Below are 20,880 nucleotides of genomic sequence, written 5' to 3'. Positions count from 1 at the left end.
ATTATCATATTATTTTTTTTTCCTTTTTGTTTTTTCGCTCTCGTGTTACGCACACACACACACACATGGGCAACAGATTCTACGCTAAAAATACGATTCAAAATTTTTACAAATTATCATATATGCGTACGGCGTACGGGGCATATGGCGAAGAAAAAGCATATGTCCATAGTTATTAGCAAACAAACGGTTTATTTTCGAGGCCGCGCGGGTTTTGGGAGTTTGAAAATTGTTCGAAGCCCTGCCCCGAGAGATCAGCAGCAGCAGCAGCGCCGCGGGTCATTCGAGAATTATCGTTACGGCCGAAATTCAGTCTAGCGTCGCTCGTTTCCCGACAATAGTCGGGCGGGCGGCGGGCAGGCACACAATGACGCGATGATACGCGGCTGCAGCGCGTAGTTAGCAGAAATTTACTCGCTTAACGCGCTGCGCTCGTTTTGGAGCTTGTGCGTTTTCGCGCTCGAAGCGCGGGCGGCCGGGGTGAAATTATGCAAAAAGCGAAGAGAAAAGCAGAAAGAGCATTACGTAGCTGTTTCCAGATAGTATTTACAAAGAACGTTTTGAAAAGCTCGGCTCCCTCCGGATTTATTATAACTCATCGTGGATTTTACCTTATCTGTCGAGACAAAAATAAAAAAATGAAGATCGACGGAGAAAAAACAGTTGGTATTTCTCGCTCGCTCATTCGTATTATACATTATTCGATTAATTAATGTGCGTGTCCTGCAGCGGCTCCTTTTTTTTTTTGTTCCGCGCGTGTAATAAGCTCTCTTTATGCCGCGGCGCAGCGCGTCCCGGCTGCCGAGACACAGGGAATAAAATACTTTTTCAAAATTAAATATTTTCGTGCTGCGCGAAATTGAAGGGAAACAAAGCTTAATTGACTCGGACGCTATACAGAAATGACAACAATAGCCCGCGGAGCTGTCTCTCTCTCTCCCTCTCTTCATTATTCCTTCGAAATTTGTACAAAAGAAACTTGAAAAAGCGAGAGAAGTAAAATTTCCCCCCGTACACGAGAGCCAAGGAGCACGAGCTAGAGAGAGAGAGAGAAGCTTTAATCCTGCGCCAGCGGCATCCGCGCGCGCACGTCTGACACTCGATGCTTATCAAGCTCTACTGGCAGCTTGTCTAGCTGTTAAACCCAAGAAGAGAGGGAGAGAGAGATTCGTATTCGGATATACATATAGGTATGATAATATCTAAATTTGATACACGCGTGTCTCGGTATATGTCACCGCTGTCAAAGCCGTGATTTTAACCGAATTATATAGTCGAATTAATCCCCCGAGCGCAGCGCTCGAGTTTTGCCGCTGCGCTGATAATCCGTGCGCGTACATCTTCGGACGTATGTGTGCGTGTAAGCGTTATATATTTATTCATATGTGTGTACGTAAGCGGTTAATTAGTTATTCCCGGCATTGCCAACGGTTGCAGGTTTATAATATATGTAATACGCGCGAGCTCGAGGCCGTGCTCGCGATGAATTCTTTCCCCTCGCCGTCGATATGCAGAAATTAAAAGCGTTTCGAGAAAGCTAGAAAAACTAATTTTTTGTGTAAACGCTTCTCGAAGTTTGGAAAAGTACACGAATGAAATAGCTGTTGGAGCAAACGATAGAGGTAGCTTGCAGCAGCACACACGCACACACGTATAGCTTTCGCGCACCCAACTCGAAGAATGTCACAAAATTAGAAGCTAAGGAGCTATGTATGTATGTACGTAAAAGGTGTATATATAGGTATATATAAATGGCCAAACACAGTGGCAGTAGTAGACGCGGATAGTCGTACACGTTGCATCTGACGAAGATCGAGGGCGAAACGCTTTCGTGGTCTCTGTCTCTGCTACTAGCTACTGCGCGAGTGTGCAAAGCCGCAAATCGAGCGTGAAATTGGGTATAACGCGAGCAAAACAAACGTATACAAGAGGTACGGAGAACGAAGGCTGCAAGGGACTTTGACGGTTAATGTCGACGACGACGACGACGACGATGACGTTAAAAAGAGACATAGCCAAGACGGAAAAAACGGGGCGCGCGTATTTCCGACTCGGTGCGTGTGTCTGTCTGTCTGTGTGTATTTGCATATTAACGATCGTGCAATACACGGTTACATGAGTTTACGTTCGTTTTATCTTCCGGCTTTTAAATCCGACGACGGTTACTATCTACTGCTACGACGCGGCTCGTGCTGTCTGAGGTCATCCGCGAGCCCCGAGCTGCGATGCGCCGCCGCTGCTGCTGCTGCAAGCTGGCGCGCGAATACGAGCGAAGCTCTTTAAGCCTCATTTTTGATCGATATTCGTGTTTTTCCGCGGATATAGCACGTATTTTACGCGCATTAGTATTAACCGCGCTGCCGAGTATCAAAGAGGAAAGTAAAAAATACGAGACGAGTTGGTACAATATGCGTCGACACGTTAGCTGCATCAGCTGCTGTTGTGAGGGGTGTGCGCGCGTACGACTCTAAATAATTAATTAATTCGTTTCCTCAAACTTTTGCGGAAGCTCGAGAGCGACCGAGAGACGGATTATATACGCGTGCGCGCGCGCGCGCATAAGTTTTCGTAAAACACTTTGAAGTAATTTGCGAGAGCGACTTTTTTTTTCATTCGCGAGAAATAAAGAGAGAGGGAGAGCAGAGAGAAAGTTGCGGAAGAGTAAATTTAACCTGTAATGATCTGTAGCCAGTCGGCAGACAGCTAGAGAGAGAGAGATAGAAGCCGAAGGGGTAAACGCACCCGCGAGTTCGTCTCTCACGCGCGCGCGCGCGATGTTGTCTTTCTCTTTTTTAGTCGGATTGGTTTCGAGTTTCGATCGTTTTAATAGACGAAAAAAAAATACACACAACCCTGGGATTTTAGATTTGAAAAATTTGTGTTTGATTTACACGCGAAAGTTATAAACACGTGAGTTCGGTCTGGATTTTCGGCGTTTGCTTTTAATCAAAAATCTGCGATGATTTTTTTTTTACCCCGCGATTTTTTCGCTTTTTTAATTTCTGTCTGAAAATCGAAAGATACATCTTCGAATACGCGTTTGATTGGAGCCGTAGTGTAACTTGAAATATGAAAAAAAAATCCACTTCGTCCATTACCTTGCTCGTTTTAGCGAAGATTAGCTCTCTAATTCGGTCTGACAGTTTACAATTATTTCGTCTTCGTGAAATATTAAATTACTCGAAAGTTTGTCTTCGAACATTTTTAAAAGAGGCCTTGACCAATCTAACAAAAATGTGTAACATTTTAGAACTTGATCGTTAGAACTGGACATATACTAATCAAAAGTGCAACGATTTTTTAAACTGTTATGGAAATATAATGCGCCACTTTTGTTTTTTGATATTTAATGTCCATTTTTGCAAATGACCATTTAAACACTTTCAATAGTCATTTTTAATTTACTAAAATTAATTTACTACAATTTACTACAATTAATTTACTACATTATTTCATTTATTACAATCTCAATGTTCAGACAGGTATGGGTAGGATTTATATTTTTATTTTTACTTTGCCACTTGCAGATTTATAGATAAAGGTACTCGCCATCTTGTGGTAGGGGCTTGAATTATCGTATTCAAACTTGTCGAAAACTGGTTTACATTTTTTGAAAAATGCACTTTATTTTGTAACAAAATTGTAACAGAAAAATTGCTAAAAACCAATTAATCAATGTTAAATGATTATTTTTTTTAATCATGAGGCCATTATTAATATTAAGTATTTCTATCAGAGCATGATTAACATGTTTGATTATGATAATTATGATGTTTGCTTTAATATTTTCGATGCAGGAACATAACCATCCTATGAAGTATCCGTAAAGTTAGTCCTAAGTTTTTTTCGTTTCAACTGCCACTAGACTCGAGCAAATTTTATAGCGTGCGGAAGAAATAGGTAGTTTAGTTAGACATAACGACGCGACTCGTAATGGCCAAGCTGAACGAAGAAATTGTCACCAAACTCGTGCCGCACCAACTGAATGATTTCCAAAAATGTTGAAAAATCAGTGCTCGCAACTTGGGCGATAAAAAAACAGACGCTGTGTATCGGTTTTTTTTTTTATTTTTTTATTATACACTCCGATACAGCGAATGATTTAACTCCGAGAAACTGTTATTTTTCGCATTTCATCGATAATATCTTTGCCTCGGTAATGCGCGCACCCGCGCGACCTCGATTTTATACACTGTTTTTTTACATACTTTTGAGAGCGGAATGAATAAAAAAAAATAAATAAAATGAATAAATGAAATAAGACGAAAGAAAATCTAAGCAAGCGAGCACGCGGCAGTCCGTTAACGCAGAGTCATAAAAAAGACCGCAAATTATCCTTAATGCCGCCGCCGCTCTATCGTACTTTTATTTTTTTGTGTACCAGCGTCCTTTTACACATAATTCGCGCTCGCGTTTCTTAACCGGAAATGGAATAATGGACGCGAACAATTGAATAATTGATACGCAAGTTTTGCGATTATTATCGTTATTATTATTATCGCTGTACTCTGCGCGCGAGAGACGAGGCCGGCGCGACGCAGTGGTCTTAAGGCTTTCGCGTTTTCTCAATGATGCGTTACTATACGCGAGTCTACTTGTCTCCACTGTACGTATTATAATGGACGCGCACCGCGTCGACCTATCTTCTCTTCCTCTGACTCTCTGTGTATAACTCCTCTCGCGCGTCTCGCATCCACTTGCAATTATCGTTAACTGTCACTTCCGCGAGACACTTGCGAGCTCTATATACAGCGTATACAGCGCGCGTGTAATACAATATACGCGTGAAATATAACGAAATGTAAAAAATAGAATCAACCTAATTTCGCGTTAACAGATATAGTCCGGCGTTAATATTATGTATCGCGTATTTATACGCGAATACGTGGCTCGAATGGGGTATTATACACTTCTCGCGCGCGAATTAATCCGAAAGCGGTTAGCGTCGGTTTTCCAATTGTGCCTCGTAACCGCCGCCGACGCCGAGCAGCCGTATAGCGCGTGATATATAGTATTGCTACAGACCCTCTGGAGCTTATTATATCCATTATGTAATGCCCCCTTAAGGCCCTATTCCGAGGCTCTATCTTTCCTTATCGAGACGCGCGCGAGCTTACGATATACGCGTCTGCTTTCTAATCCTGACGTTGCATATATTAAATGTATTCGTGTGTGCGTTTCATTTTATCCGCGTGTGCCGAGGTAGGATGACAAAATCGCGAGAAAGATATGTATTCGTATATAACGCGTTTTACTAGACTCTGCAAATTGAAAGCTCGTAATAACACGCGTCAATTATTCAAACCGCGAATTCGTTTGGCTTTTAATTATAACGACGCAACGAAAAAAAAAGTAGAATAAATTAAAGGATAGTTAAAAAAGAGAGTCACGTACGGTAGACGAACTTAAAATTCAACCGAATGCAGACACACACACACTCTCGCAATTGTATAATACGGATGTTGCAATTGTCTGGATAGCTCATTAGCGGGACCGTATGCAATATCCAACAATTGATTCTTTGCTTTAGCTCTCTCTACCTCGCGAACGAGCGTATATAGCCCGGTGGTGCGCAACGAAAATCACGCGAGTTCATAATTTCCGCGAAGGGCAAATAAGAGAGCTTTCGGCAGCGAGAGAGAGTCTGTACGCGAGCTTTTGCGCCCTCTCCCTCCCTCCCATACCTCTCGCGTGTATTTATGCATTAATTTTGCACCGACGCTTTATTATTGGATGAATTGAATTGGGATTATTTAATTAACCGCGAAAGCAGGAGGCAGAGAGAAAATGTGTGTGTGTGTGTTCGCGGCTCGACTCGGCATTAAGCTCTGCGCGCTGGCGCGATATAGTTATGTAGGGCTGATTTAACAATATTTTCCTGCTCTCAACGCGCGATAAATGATTATACATGCATTCATTTATAATACGATTCGAGCCTGGCTGCATGGGGGGGGCGAACTTTTGTACGTGCATATAGAAGTGCATTAAAACGAAAGGATATTCGGTCGAGTTTCCGTCTACACGTGAAAATCAGTGTTCTCTGCCCCGAAGCGGCGCAGACGAAAGAGAAAAGTTCGAACTATTAAGAAAAGCCGCGGGAAAGAGAGAGAGAGAGTCGGCTTACGTAGTAGCTTGTGGGTCGTAGGGACTGATCAAGCAGCAGCGGCAGCGTCGGCGAATTTCAAAAGGGCAATTCGTTAGCGATTCCAACTTTGCCTTCGTTTTACTACTTTGTGAGAGAAAGAGAGAGACGAGAGGAACTTGCTCGCAACTCGTCTTTTCACGATCAAATCTTTCCTTCCCTTTCTTTTTTCTCTACCTCTTTTTTTTCATTTCCGTGTTCGATTCGATTTTACTCAACGTCCCTCTCGGGCTATGTGCTTGAGAGCTTATAATTTATCTGGATTCGATCGATTCTTAAACGATGGCGAAAGAATGCCTGTACGTTATATACTTTTTACAGCTCTAATTGCGAGAGATGTTGTTGGTCCTTGTTTTGGTACAATTGCTGCGTAAAAACAGATGCAGTGGGAGCTGTACAAGAACCTGGATGATTCCATTGTGGATGCATGTGGAATATGTTAGAAAAAAGATTTCCCATTTATTTTTCATATTATTGCAAAGGCGCGTAATGCAATATTTTCTTCATAAATATGGTGAATTCATCTCTCTGAATTGTATGAAATAATTAAAATATATATTTTTTTAAATTTTAAAAAGAAATGCTCTCACACTGATATATTTCGTGAGCTGGATACAAATTTGAAATTAGAGCGTTTGCTGCGACTTGCCACAAGATGTCGCTTCGAATTGATAACGTTCCCGCAAGTGGGAAAAAAAGCTGTGGCTATATAAGCCTATAGAGTGTAGTATAGTGGCTATAAAATAGGGCCCATGTAGCAGGTATCTTCTCTTCTATTTATTTATTGACAATTTTCAGGTAGCTCTCACTGTTTTGATTTGTACGCTGGTATTATACTTCAACTAAAATCAGTATTGAGCATGACTTAACTGGGCCCCTTTTTAAGTCTCGAGAACTTTTTAAAATATCCTCTTTCGTGTCGCGAAGCATCAATGAACTTCTAATGCAATTAGAGAAATATGAGAAACATCAAAAAGAGAAAAGTTAAAGAAGAAAAACATAGCCGTCCGATAGCCTTGAAATTAACGCGGTCGACCAAATGATCAGACATTTTGGCAGCGATACTCGCGACTGTCCGACTCGCACACACACACACACTCGTATTATGTACGTTTGTATCAATCGCGCAGCTATATAAGATTGTACGAGTCCGTGTATGTGTGCGCGCGCCTCGGTAATAACGAGACTCGAGGAAGCATCGGCGCGCTTTGGCCGTGCTGTAATTTCATTTCTGCTCAAAAGAATCGCGAGAGGAGGAAAGAGATAGGGAGAGAGGGGAAAGTATCCGACACGATTTACGATGCAAAAAATAAAGTGTAAATAATCACTTGGCACGGCGTTCGAGTTCTCTCACTTGCACGATGGGATAATTTTCTTTATTTTTCTTTTTTTTTTGCACGTTTGAATAAAAGTATTACGCTGCGGCTCCCTCTTTTTCTCTCTCTCTCTCTCTCTCTCTCTATCTCGATTATTGAATAATTTATTCCCGCGTCTATATAAACACATGGATTTCGAATCGAGGCTAATGATGCAATTATTATCGCCCGGTTGCAGACCTTCTCCCTCTCCTAGCCGCGGGAATGAAAATTCACACGAAAATTCGTGAATTATACACCAAAGTTGAAATCGGCTTTATTATTTCTCTCTCTCTCTCTCTCTCTCTTTTTTATAATTCCACGATCATTTTCGATCTTTTTCTTTCTCTCTTTTTTTCAAGCTCTCTTTTGCGATGCACGCGAGGATCACGACGACGACAGGGCGACAAGTGCGCACCGCGCGAGTAACACGACGGCGCGGACTTTAATGAGAATCTAGTTAATGAATTTTAACGATTCGTGCCAATGAGCCGCTACTATACTACTATATACTTATTCTGTATGTATAGCCGGTCTCGGGCGCGCGCTGCGGTCGTATTAATGCGAGGCACAATAAAAACTTTACGCAAGCGAATCGTTATATACATCCGAGTCCGAGTGTGTGCGCGTGTGTTTGTGTGTGACTGTACTAGGCCGAGATAGAGAGAGAGAGAGGAAAATGTATGCTAGTGACCGTGTGTGAGCTTGCACGAAGTCTACTGCTTGAGTTTATATATAGAGCACACCTCGTCAGGGTGAGTAGTTTTCTTCTCGCCGCAGCCTCTCTCTCTCTCTCTCTTTCTATATAGGTGTACGCACGCATGTGCGTATGTGCATATTTCACACTCTCTTTCTTCTCTCTCTCTCTCTCTCTCTCTCTCTCTCTCTCTCTCTCTCTCTTGAGGCGCGCACAAACGTTATAAACGCGCATGATGCTCGTGGTGTATACTGCTGCTGCTCGGCTCGCTTTAACTCGCCGCGCGGCGCTGTTATGTTACATTATATATTATATTATACACGAGCTCAAAGATTTTCTGGTTTTTCCTATCCGTCTATCTGTCGATTTTTTCGTTGTCTCGTCGTTTTATTTGTTGATGTATTTAATTGCCGTTGCGAGAGTGATCGGCTCCCCCCATTTTATTATTTTTCTTTTTTTACGCTATTTTTTTTTTGTACGTCGCGAATATACTATCGACAACTCTGCCTACATCGATATAATTTCATTTTTTCACGATCGGTCAAACGAATTCGAAAATAAGTGGAACGAATGTATGCGCGCTATACCAGCTAGTCTCATCGGCGGCGGCGCTTAATGTCCAGTGGCGGTCGTTGCATCGGCAGTATTCATATACACGTTATATCTATCAGCGCTACTATACGTTGATTATTTAATTGTGATGTGTACCACGTGTGTGTGTGTGTGTGTGTGTGTACACGTCGCCGTTATACGTTATATATATAAAAGCTCGAGCGCGACTACGCGACTGGTCGATCATCCTATAATCGAATACAAAGTCGTGTGTGCATGCCACGACGATGCGCTATGCGCGATGCTCGCTATATACGCGATAATACATCGACGTGCAATATAGATCAGTCGTGACACACTTTTCGGTTCTCTCTCTCTCTCTCTTTTATTTATATCTATATGCGCGCGCGCGCGAGGCATCGAATGAATGAACGTTTATTATCAAAAGGCAAACGCGCGTACGTACCTCGATCTCTCTCTCTCGCTCGGAGAGGCTCTCTCTCTTCTTTTTTGTTTCGACTCGCGCGCGACAGTCGATTCGATAATACCTCTACACGTCGAGAGAGCTGTATTTTGACGAGATCGAGGCGGGCGCGTGACTGGTCCGCGGAATTTTTAGCCTTGTTATTGTTTCTTCTTTTTTATTTATTTATTTATTCGTTCTCGTCTTAATGGATATAAATGTCTTGCTGCCTGTGCTCGTAAGAGACGAAGAATACGAAAATAATTGATGAGCCATGGGACGTGCTCCGGTGGTGGTAGTACACAGCACGTGTCGCGGGGATACACATAGTGGCCACGCGACGCTCTCTCCGAGATAATCTTTCAATATTATCCATGAGAGGCGTTGTAAAATAATCGGATTGAAATTTCGCCTCGATTTTCGGTTCGATCGGTCGATCGCTCGTCGCGATGCGGCTGCGAACGATGATATTAAACGAATCTACGTGCGATTACAAACGGTGTACGAACGAAAAGCTGAAAATCACGAGGAGGGGTGAAAAAAAATTGCCTCTGGACAGATGGGTCTCTTGGCAAGAAAACGTGCATCAAGCACTGCAGAAGCTCAGAGAGCTTCTCGTGCCTCGATGCGGAGCTTAACATTAAGCAGTATGGCAGCTGTGTGGGCTAATGCTAACGCGTAAGCTATATAGCTAGCCGCTGCGGTACAGAGACAGAAAGCGAGCGAGCGAGCTTGCAAGCACGAGGCAGAAAGTCGAAGCCTAAATTTCAAATTTAAACTCAAAGCTATAGGTTGCTGTGAGAGTCCGAGTGAGTCTAAGAATAGACGTTTTACTCTCTTTCTCTCTCTCTCTCTCGCTCTCTCTCTCTCTCTTTCGACGTATGCACACACGTACCAACACACACGCATTTAGAATCGAAAAAGCACTCAATTTTCCCATGCTAGAATTCCCGAAGAGCATACGAAAGCTTTTCTCTCTTTTTCTCTTGCGTATAGGTCACTGTTGCTGCTGCTGCTGCTGCTGCTGCTGCTGCTGTTGCTCCGCGATGAGAGAATGGCATTTCTCAGATGTCAAATGGCTGGCTACTTAACGACAGATCGGACACTCGAGACTTGTTTTATGACTGAGGTGCTTGCATTTTCTTTCGTTTCATATCGCAGCAGAAGCGTCGGCGGCGGCAATGCGTGCACGACAAAAGAGCTGCGACAGAGAGAAAGCTCGAGATTTCATACATTCCTGGATACATATAAAATTCCCTTGAAATTGGGTTAATTCTCAAAAGACATCGTTTGATTTTATTTATTTTTTTCCTTCTTCTTCTTCTTCTTCTGCTTCTATCCACCGAACACAATGGAATCTTTCATTCGTATGAAAATGCGAAACGGATAAAGCGTATACGTACTTGAAAAACTTTATAATTTCGCCGTATAAAGGCAAAAAAAAGAGAGAATTATCATAAAAAATGTACATTTTAACATACTCGTTATCAATTTTTTTTCTCTTTAATTCACTTTGAGTACACGTCTATATACGGAGAAAGAGAGCCCCGAGCTCTCGAGCTTTCTCGCGATATAATACGTACAAAGTTAGAAAAGTTAGGCCAATTGAATTGGCAGTCTGCCCTCGCGAGAGGAGACAGAGAGACGAGAGCGAAGAGGCTAGAGAGAGAGAGAGAGAGAGATAGAAAGAAAAGAGAGACAATTTCTCCCAGAGCAAGTTATATATCGACAGAAAATCATTTAAAAAGAAACTTCTATAGATCCGCGCGCATATACTTTAATTGCGCCCAGAGATGGAGCTTTTAATTTCCGATGCAGAATAATGGGTATAGTAGTATAGCGAACAAAAAAAAAAAAAAGAACGAGGAAGGAGTGAAAGAAAATCAATTAACTGAAATATTTTCATTCCCTTTTGTTTAGACTTTTTTTCCATTCTTTTTTTATTCCTTTTTTTTCTCGAAACATAATACCCCTCGTCGTCGTTGAAAAAAAAAAATAGTTCTCGATAGGCATCGGGGCTGTGCACAAGCGTGAAAAGTCACGTTCTTTCGTGATCGCGCAAAGGTGAGATTTGAACGTGCGATTTGCGCGTGCTGCACACATAGGTACAGCAGGTTGAAAAAGTAGATACTATACACTGTGTGTGCAGCATGAAACACCCTTTCCCAGTGCCGCGTGCTGCACACATGCCCACACACACACATGTGCAACGATGATATATTTACGTGGCTTACAAACATATGTGTGTGTGTGTGCAATATATACAAAGGCAGCGTCTTCTTGCGCGCTCGTCGACCTTGGTTAAGGCTATTACGGCGCTTTTTACTTTGAACTGTCGGCTTGTGGCTCGTTATACATACGAAGGCAAATTTAATTGTAAAATACACGCGATGAAGCTTTCCTCTCTCTCTCTCTCTTGCTCGCTCGCTCGCTCGTGCTCTCTCTCTCTAACTCATGTTTTTTTCATTTTCGCGCGGGCTAGTTTGAATAATATTTCACGCACCGCAGCAGCGGCAACAGCAGTGGACAAGAGCAGAGCGAAAGCAAAGGCACACACACAAAAAAAAAACAACAAAAAAACAATCTCGAAATCTAAAAATACGGGGTAACATTTCGTAATACAGGCGCTCGTTTGTCCGTTGTTTCCAGAGCATTACTCGTGGTCGTGAAAAGAGCGCGAGAGCTTTTGCGTGCGCGCTCGAGGCAATATGGGTTATATATATTGAGTGGTAATGCTTGTATGCAACGGGCCGTGCGACGTCGTGTACCTATATACGAGGTACTACGACGGGCAAAAGAGCTATAAGTAAAGAGAGAGAGAGAGGGAGTAGGGGGGCCGGCTATATCGCTCGTGTACTAAACTAGCTCATAAAAGTCAAAATTCCGCGGTTTGTTGATCAAAGACGCAGCGCGTCGTCTAAGATTAGGGAGGTGGTACGCGGGTACGTGGTCGAAATTCGCGAATACCCGCGTGTTAAACTATACACGCGTTATACGTACATGCACGCGCCGATCGTTAAAAGCTCGAGAGAGACGAGGGGGAGATTGTGTGTTAGCTCGCGTTAGAGAGAGACAGAAAATAAACGATATAGTACGATGCCAACGAGGTGTGCATAAAGAAAGAGAGAGAGAGAGAGAAAAGAAAAGACGCCCACGCGCACTTTACGATCTGTATCGATACGCCTCGGGCAATGCGTAGGATTCCAGGAAAGATTCCGCGTGTATTAACTGCTGCAGCAGCCACGCGAGAGCAGCGAGGTATTTTTGTCTTATTGGAGCTGCCGCGCACAGCAGCAGCCGTCGTTACACGTTCACGAAAATATAATACGACTCGACGCGCCGATTGTTCTGACGCCTATTTTTCCGTTCCGGGCTCATGCTCCTCCGCGCGCGTGGAATATTTTCGAAAGCGTTATATGTGCCGCTCGTAATTGATTTGTGCAACCGCGCGCCGACAGAAGGCTTGAGGCTGGCGACGAACGAAAGATTGATTTTTGGCGGGTGAGCGCGAGATGCGTTTGGACAAATGTGGGTGTGAGCAATTTTTTTTAAAGTAGATAGTAAAAGATGCAATAATTTAAAAATTTTAAGAAAAAAAAAACAACTCGAGTATATGGCAAAAAATTTCGTCTCGTCCAAACGTGATGGGTTGAAAAGTGCGATACGAAGAAAGAATCTCTCGCGAGTATTTTTCCTTTCCTTTTTTTCTCTCTTCTCTTTTTTTTTTTTTTTTGAACTCGTATACGACTGGCGTAGGCGTGAAAAAAGTGACCCAACGGCTAAAGCTTACAGCTCTATATAGACACACACACGAAATACAGAAAAGCTCGCGGCCAAATTCATTCCTGCTGTACGTGCGCATGCGGTGTGTATGTATGTATGTATTTTTTTTTTCACTTGCGCAAGCCGAAAAGGTGTAGCAGTCGTCCTCTCGAGACTACGGTTGGCTGAATTTTTTCGCTTTTCTCTTTGACTCGAGAGCTTTTTCTCGGAAAAGGGCCGCGCTCCGAGCTGCTACAGGGTTAATAAAAGCTTTTCTTTCTGACCCCCAACACGATGAAGGATTGCTATTTTTTTCGAATGTTTCTCTTTCTTATTCTTTCTTTCATCAATCTGTATACAAATATAATAACCGCTTGATTTTTTTTCTGCGATTTTTCAGGCCCAGATCGACTTGGCATGTGACCGCGGAAAAAGTGAAGTCAGATGTGATCCGCCTTGGAGCTTCTTCCGGAGTGACGTGGATCGTTCTCTCTCATGAAATGCAGTAGCCACGCGTATCAAAGGTAAGCTTCGAATTTGTCTGCAATATTAATACCCTAAAAAAAATGAATAAATAAAATCAACGCGATATCGTTTATCCTCGTCCATTGAGCACACACACACAAACGTACATCCAATAAACGTGTAATCAGCTTAAAGAAGCTTGCGGGGACAAAACGAGACTGAGACAAAAAAAACTGTTTATCTTCTGTAAACAGCTCGCGCGTATCTCTCCGCTGTGCGTCTGCTGCTCTGTGCTCCGGTGCCGAGAAAGAGAGAGAGCTTGCGACCAAAACTTGAAGATAGCGCGCAAGTTTAGCGGAAAGGATTTATCGCTTTTATGAACTTGCGTGTGTATAATAATATATATACGCGTGTACAGCTGCACACGCAGTAACAGCAGCAACAGCAGCAGCAGCGGTGAACACAAACAGAGAGAAACGAGATTATATACTCGAGAATTTCTTACTTATTCTTGCGCTCGCTGCTTCTCCGGTGGTACACGCACACGCACACACGCGCAAACACGCGTTATGTATGTACACGTATTTATGCGATGCGCCCAGCACAGCGCCGGCACACTCCCCTCTCTCTCTCTCTCTCGCGTGCGCTTATCGATCTTAATTTCCCGTAGTCGTTTATCAGCTTTACATCCGATGCTGTGTGCTGCGGGTAACTTTATATAAATATAGCGGTGGTGTAGTGGTAGAGGCGGTGGTAGATATTCCATTCGTTACTGTCGGCGAATTACGGACTATCGGAAGTATCGATGTGTGTGTGTGTGTGTGTGTGTGTGAGTGTGAATATACGTGTACGCAGTATATTTAGTATCTATGCTCACCCCCCAAGTACCGAACAATAAAATGTTTATACATCCGTACGAGGCTATATAAAAATGTTTTAATTGAAACAAGGAAAAAACGAATTTATTCGCACACTCTTAGTACCTTATTCGTTATGGTTTTTTTTTTTTAGATAAAAAAAGGAATGAATTTGATTTGATTTGAGGAGGTGAGCAAAAAAAACAGCCCAAAGCCGAAGGTTAGGTATCACATAATCATCTTTTCAGATATATTTTGAGCCTCGAATCGCGATGAAAATTGTTACCACTCGACGCATGTATCGGGCGTGGATAATTGTTCATCGAGGTCTCAGAAACACGTAAAAATGCGGAAAAAAAATGTTTGATAGTTATTTTACGTAAATAGATATTTGTGTATTTTAAAGGATATAAAATCGCGTTTTCTCTGTAATACGACATTGACGAAATTATTCGGATACCTAAAGGAAAGTACATTAAAATTCGAAAAATTTAATTTTGAATAGTGTAACTTTTGGTGTATGTTAAATTGTTAATGCACCGGGTCTTTTTTTACTCATCGGGTATCAAATTGCCGAAAAAAATGTCAAAAAATGAAAAGTGTTTGGAATCTTTCAAAGAATACCTGTGAATTTTTGCTGCTTTTTTGGGACCATTTAAGGAATTTAGGGAATGGTTAAGATTTTGAAAAATCCAAAAAAAATTTTAAAAAAATTACTTTCAAGACGTGATATTTATTATATAAATGCATGTACAAAAATGCATATACAAAAAGATTGAATTTTTTACAGTTGTCGCAAAACTGGTAACACCTTAACACGTTGACAACATTACGATACTCGAGTCAATGCAAATTGAGTGCGTTCAAATGTCTCGAGAATAATCTCATTTTTTTAATTATCTACCCTTATGTACTGCCTTTATGTGTTTATTGAGGTTACTATTCCAAATGATTTGTGATAAATGTAATACTCATTTCACAATGAGTTTTTTACAATCATGTTTTGCATTGACGTGCCTTTTGAATTTACTCTGAAATCCAAATGATTTGTAACAAATGTCACACTCTAAGGGTTACAATTGCTGCAATCATGTACTGATTTTATGTGTCTATCAAGTGATCCTATTTGTCCAAACGATTCATGACAAATGTCACACTCAAAGGGTTTGCTGCGGTCATGTACTAATTTTATGTGTCTGTTGAGATTACCCTTACATGAAAATGATTTGTGACAAATATCACACTCAATGGGTTTGCTAACATTATGCACTGAATTTATGTGATTTTTCACTTTACTTTTATCTCTAAATGATTTGTGACAAATGTCACACTCAAAGGGTTTGCTACGGTCATGTACTAATTTTATGTGTCTGTTGAGTTTACCCTTAAATGAAAATGATTTCTGACAAACCTCACACTCGAAGGGTTTGCTACGATCGTGTACTGTACTAATATGAGCTTTAAGATCTTCTTTTCGTCCAAATGATTTGTGACAAATGTCACACTTAAAGGGTTTGCTGCGGTCATGTACTAATTTTATGTGTCTGTTGAGATTACCCTTACATGAAAATGATTTGTGACAAATATCACACTCAAAGGGTTTGCTACGATCGTGTACTGTACTAATATGAGCTTTAAGATTTTCTTTTCGTCCAAATGATTTGTGACAAATGTCACACTCAAAGGGTTTGCTGCGATCATGTACTGATTTTATGTGTCTGTTGAGTGTACTCTTAAATGAAAATGATTTGTGACAAATATCACAATCAAAGGGTTTGCTGCGATCATGTACTACTGTATTCACGTAACGTTGGAGGTAAAATTTTTGTGAAATCGAATTGTGGCAAATTTCACATTCAAAGAGTTTGTTTCTATTGTGTAATACATTTATATGCTTATTGAGATCACCCTTGAATGACAATGAGTTGTAACGAACATTGCATTCGAGGGATTTTTTACAAGTATGTACTGTATGTTGATGAATTTCAAGATCATGCTTGCGACTAAATGAATTGTGAAAAACGTTACATTTCAAGCGTTTGTTGTGATTGTGTACCGATCCTAAATGAATTTTGAGATCATTACTGCGGGAAAATGATTCGTTACAAATTTCACATTTATACAGCCCTCTTTGTTCAAGTGTCGTACCCATATGCTTTTTTAGACTTGCTCTTGCTGTATGAGTTTTTCGACATATGGGTAAATCAGATGATTTTTTTTCAACGGTTTTTCCAAAATCTTTCTGTTTTCCATATTCGGCAAGTACTATACAAGAATTCACATTCATTTGACAATTATCTCTATAATTAAACCCTTTTTCAATCAATATTGTTAAACTTTTTTCATTCATGTAATTAGTCGGATTTTCGTTTTCCTTTTTCACACAAGGTTGACTACTTTGATACTCAGATTTGCAGATTTTGGTCGATAGAGATGACCGCTCGAGTTTAACATTTTTGCACTCAAAATCTGTAATTATGTTTTTACCTAACCTCTCCTCTAACGCCTCAGCATCGTTCGCGTTCTTTGCCTGAAACGAAAATTGTTGGCTTATTTCTAAAGGTCGATCAACATAACATTATTCAAGTCATTGAACTCACCGATAATTCATGAAAAGGCAATATCTCAACGCTTTCAGCTTTGCAAGAGTCCATCAAATCGAAAACGTGATTGCCACCGGCATCTTGCCACGTATCGTTAGGCTCTTCCTTCACCCTGAAAAATCACCGCGTTTACAAGGTTATCGTTCAAAAAAGTATCATAGAATTATATAACGCACACGAAAAAACAATACCTAATTAAGTCACTGTTGTTTTTCATCATTTCATCGATCACGCGTATTCACTGTAATTTTTCACGGTGATATAAACTGAGAAAAATATTTTTGAGGTTATACGCCTCGAGTAGCCAAGACCGTACCTCGAGATTTCACCTATAAATTTTTGCGAATATAATTTGTAAATAGCTCGATCGCCGAGAAATTCTGTTTCACACTGCAAGCGTGTGAGCTCTTCGGTCGTGTTTATTAGAAAGATGATCCCGTGCTGTGATCGCTCCGTGGCGAAATTTTCCCCCACTAACGTCAATCGTGTCTGTTTTACGCACTTATGGTGCACTCGTGTCCCTTTGTTCTCTGTATGTAAACATTCTGCTAATAGATTTCGCGAAAAATACTCCAATATTTCGAGTGAATGTGATATGAGCAGTTCTAAAAATTTGCGGCTTTGTCGTTGAAAACATGAGAAAATGCGGAAACTATATACACATTTTGGATAGTTATACGGTCCACAGTTTTCTATGTTTCATTTTTTTTGTCAAGTTGATAATGGTCGATTTGAACATGATGACATTTTTGGATTAATAGTTAATAAACATTCACCGAAAATAACATTTTTTTTTCGAATTCCAGTGGAATTTTTTATGGGAGTTCAATTTTCCAAAGCCAAAAAGAGAGTCCGTGAATATTTTCGAATGATTTCGACGATGTCATGTTAACGAGAAAACGCGATTTTTCGTCCTTTGAAACACAAAAAATATCTTTATGTACAAAATACCTAACGAAATTGTTATCGTTCTCGCATTTTTTACATGTGTCTGGGATCTCGATTATCAACGCCCATTATACGCGTCAAGTGACCAAAATATCAATTGCGATTTTAGCCACGAATAATACGAATTTTTTGTAGAATTGCTCATGTAAACGTAGAGTTGATTTGATAATTTTCAGTGCAGCCATACATTTTTCCGAATACATAATTTTCACACAATTTCCTGTAAAGAAATCGAGGAGTTCTTCCTCCGCAAAAGCCGTTACGCAATTTGAAGGTGGTCCCTTATACGCTTATATCTTTGTCTCTCTCGCGCTCGCTCACTCATGCGGCGTGCGTGTCCATGCCAGTTGCTCGGCCAAACAACGCATACACATGGCTCGCACAACTGGCATTTGCCGAGAAGTCAGTTTACGTTACGACGCCGCAGTGCAAACAACAAAGGAAGATCGCCTTGACTGCGGCGAGTGATTTTCGTGAAAAGTGGACATATTATAGACGTGTTTAACTGTGAGCGTATTGAAAGATGGCCCAAAACGACCGAAGATGTTTGAAAAAATTGCAAACCATGTACCAAGACGTCGATTGGAAAATCAATCAAGAGAGAAAAACATTTCTACTTCAATTTTGCGAGTTGATAAGTGTTTGGACGGGCCAACTTCCTAACCTACGAGATATTTTTCGGCCCAAACAAATTGATTGGGTTCTAAGAGAGTATGTGAACAGCTGCGGTAGTCAATGCAGACAATTTCCACTCATCGAATTTGTGGTTAGGACCGGCTACAAAGATATGCCCCGCGTTGATAAAAAAATCGGCAAACCGTCGTCGCGTCGCACCACAGCGGTGCATCAAGCGATCAGATATTACACCATTCGCGATTGGGATTCTGCGGTCCGTTACCTTTTTGAAATATACGACACGTTCGACGTTAATTACATCGATGAGTTCGATCGCACGCATCTCCTCGCGGCCTGCCTGTTCGACTGTGAAGACGTCGTTGAGAAATTTTTAGAGCTCGGAGAGGATCCCAATTACATCTGGCAACAAACGCATAAATCGCTGCTGTTTTTGGCCGTGAGATTGAACCACAAGAGGGTGGCCGAGTTGTTGCTGAGATATGGTGCTGATCCGAATTGCACCGACAAGTATGGATCCACACCTTTACACTGCATTTGTTGGAAAAAACACGATAATGACTTGGCGGAGATGTTATTTAAGATCTGCGAAGAAAAAAATAATTTAGTGCAGGTAGATGTCTTGGACAACTGGGGTCACATACCGCTGCATGTAGTTGTTGGGCAGTATGTAACGTTCGCTTTATGTGAAGACAACGGGCAGTTTAAAAAAATGTTCCAATTACTGTTGAGAAAAGGCGCTGATCCAAATTTATTCAATCCAGAAGGGCTCACTATTCTGCACGTTATAACCAAAACAAGCTACGATACTGACTTAGCGGAGGTGTTATTCAAGATTTGCGGCGAGAAACATCAGGTGGTCCAGGTCGACGCTCGAGACAAGATGGGCCGGACACCGCTGCAATGCGCCGTGGAGAATGTCTTGCCGAATACTGTCGACGTTCTGTTAAATAAAGGTGCCGATCTGTCGAGCGTCACTTTTCCCCCCGATGGTTATTTCAGCGTAAAGGAAGAGACTTATAACATTCATTCTTATAATGGCGAATTGAGAAAAGCATCTGGAATTCTGATTATCGTTGGACGTTTTGAGAAAAGAGGATATGAATTGAGCCGTACCGACGCCCTGAGGCTCATGAAATCTTTAACCGAGCACGTTGTGTTCGAGGTATCGTCGAATTCCGGAAAATGTTGGTACGACGACGAGAAGTTTGCGACAAAAGGGAAAGAAATCATGATACTTCCAGGCCTGTCGCTCCATGACTTTGTTCGGTTGAGACTCGAAAAAGCGACGAAACTTCTTGTGAACACGGACTACTTGGACATAATGAGCTCGTACAAATTTTATGAACTGCCCGGTGGATCGAGCGAGGCTTGTTTTTTGCATCTTTACGAGGTAATATGTAGAGGATTTTTCCGTCGATGGGCCCTGGATTCCTTATTGGAGCTGACGCGCTATCGACTGCCAATTCTCTGCTGCGAGATGATCAACGATCAGCTGATTAACCAAGAATTGTTTCGTGTTTGCTCGGCGGCTGCAGGCCAAAGTTTATAATTGTTCAAAACATATTTGTTGTATTTTTCAGTGTCTAATGTTATTTAATAATTGCAACATTTTCATATCCTTCAAATGAATAAACATCAATAAATAAAAAAAAGTGTGAGCGAGTGTTTCAATGCTGCTACCTCTACTGAAATATCGTTCATACGTCGATAGAGGGGTCATTCCGCCTTCTCTTCTTCTCTCTTCTCGAGGTCGAGTTCGTATACCTCTTTGTAGTCTATATCCCGGTCGACTTTGCGCAAACTTCGATAGTTCGACATTTTCTATTTGTTTCTCCAAGACGCGCTCGTGTAAATCCGAAAAATCCGCACAGCACTCGCGCGAGCGCACGGTGCGTATACGGTGTATGTGTGTGTGTGTGCGCTCGGCTTTTCCATCGACTTTTCTTCGAGTCTCGAGGTAAATATTGTAGCTCCAACGCGCTTCGCTCTACATCTTTTCCAAAGAGAGCACGAGAGAGAGAAATTTTCCCTTCGTCGCCTCTCTCTTTCGCCGTACGTGTATGGCAAACAATGATCTAGAAAACGTCAACGCTCGTATAACAACGATTCATTTATCGCGTGGCTCGGAGCCTGGCTAAATATAGAGAAAGTTAATTTAAAAGTCCATTTCAACTGTCCAGCTCCGCTGTGACGTACCACACGACGCGTAAGCGTGTAAAATTGTGTGCAAGTACGTGTGTGTGTGTGTGTGTGTGTGTGTGTGTGTGTGTGTGTGTGTGTGTGTGTGTGTGTGCATCTCGCCGATACAATGGCGCGCAAAAAGCGATCAATTTGCGCAAGGAGCTCCGCGAGCTTTTGCGCGCGCGAAAGCTCGAGAGTACAATATGTATATTACGTACC

At 41.6% G+C, this 20,880-nt stretch overlaps 2 protein-coding genes across 2 annotated transcripts in view; one reads left to right on the top strand and one right to left on the bottom strand.

Annotated features, from left to right (window-relative positions):
- The window catches only part of LOC106652724 (plasma membrane calcium-transporting ATPase 3), a 149,681-nt gene that overhangs the window by 35,463 nt on the left and 93,338 nt on the right, over window positions 1-20,880 (top strand). Inside the window, exon 2 of the mRNA XM_014371844.2 lies at window positions 13,372-13,495. The gene's annotated coding sequence lies outside the window, so the exon portion shown is untranslated. The remainder of the gene's footprint in view (window positions 1-13,371; window positions 13,496-20,880) is intronic.
- LOC106652726 (PR domain zinc finger protein 5-like) lies at window positions 15,162-17,265 on the bottom strand. The gene is made up of 4 exons (XM_014371857.1): window positions 17,088-17,265; window positions 16,894-17,008; window positions 15,851-16,823; window positions 15,162-15,502 (listed from the first exon to the last, which is right to left on the bottom strand). The coding sequence occupies exons 1-4, from the start codon at window positions 17,114-17,116 to the stop codon at window positions 15,360-15,362; spliced, it is 1,260 nt and encodes a 419-aa protein (XP_014227343.1). The 5' UTR covers window positions 17,117-17,265; the 3' UTR covers window positions 15,162-15,359.

The sequence above is a fragment of the Trichogramma pretiosum genome, unplaced genomic scaffold (assembly GCF_000599845.2).
Source record: "Trichogramma pretiosum strain Unisexual culture from Peru unplaced genomic scaffold, Tpre_2.0 scaffold117, whole genome shotgun sequence".
NCBI classification, from domain to species: domain Eukaryota; kingdom Metazoa; phylum Arthropoda; class Insecta; order Hymenoptera; family Trichogrammatidae; genus Trichogramma; species Trichogramma pretiosum.
The sequence above is the reverse complement of the archived record's forward strand: the minus strand, read 5'-3'. Positions and strand labels throughout refer to the sequence as shown.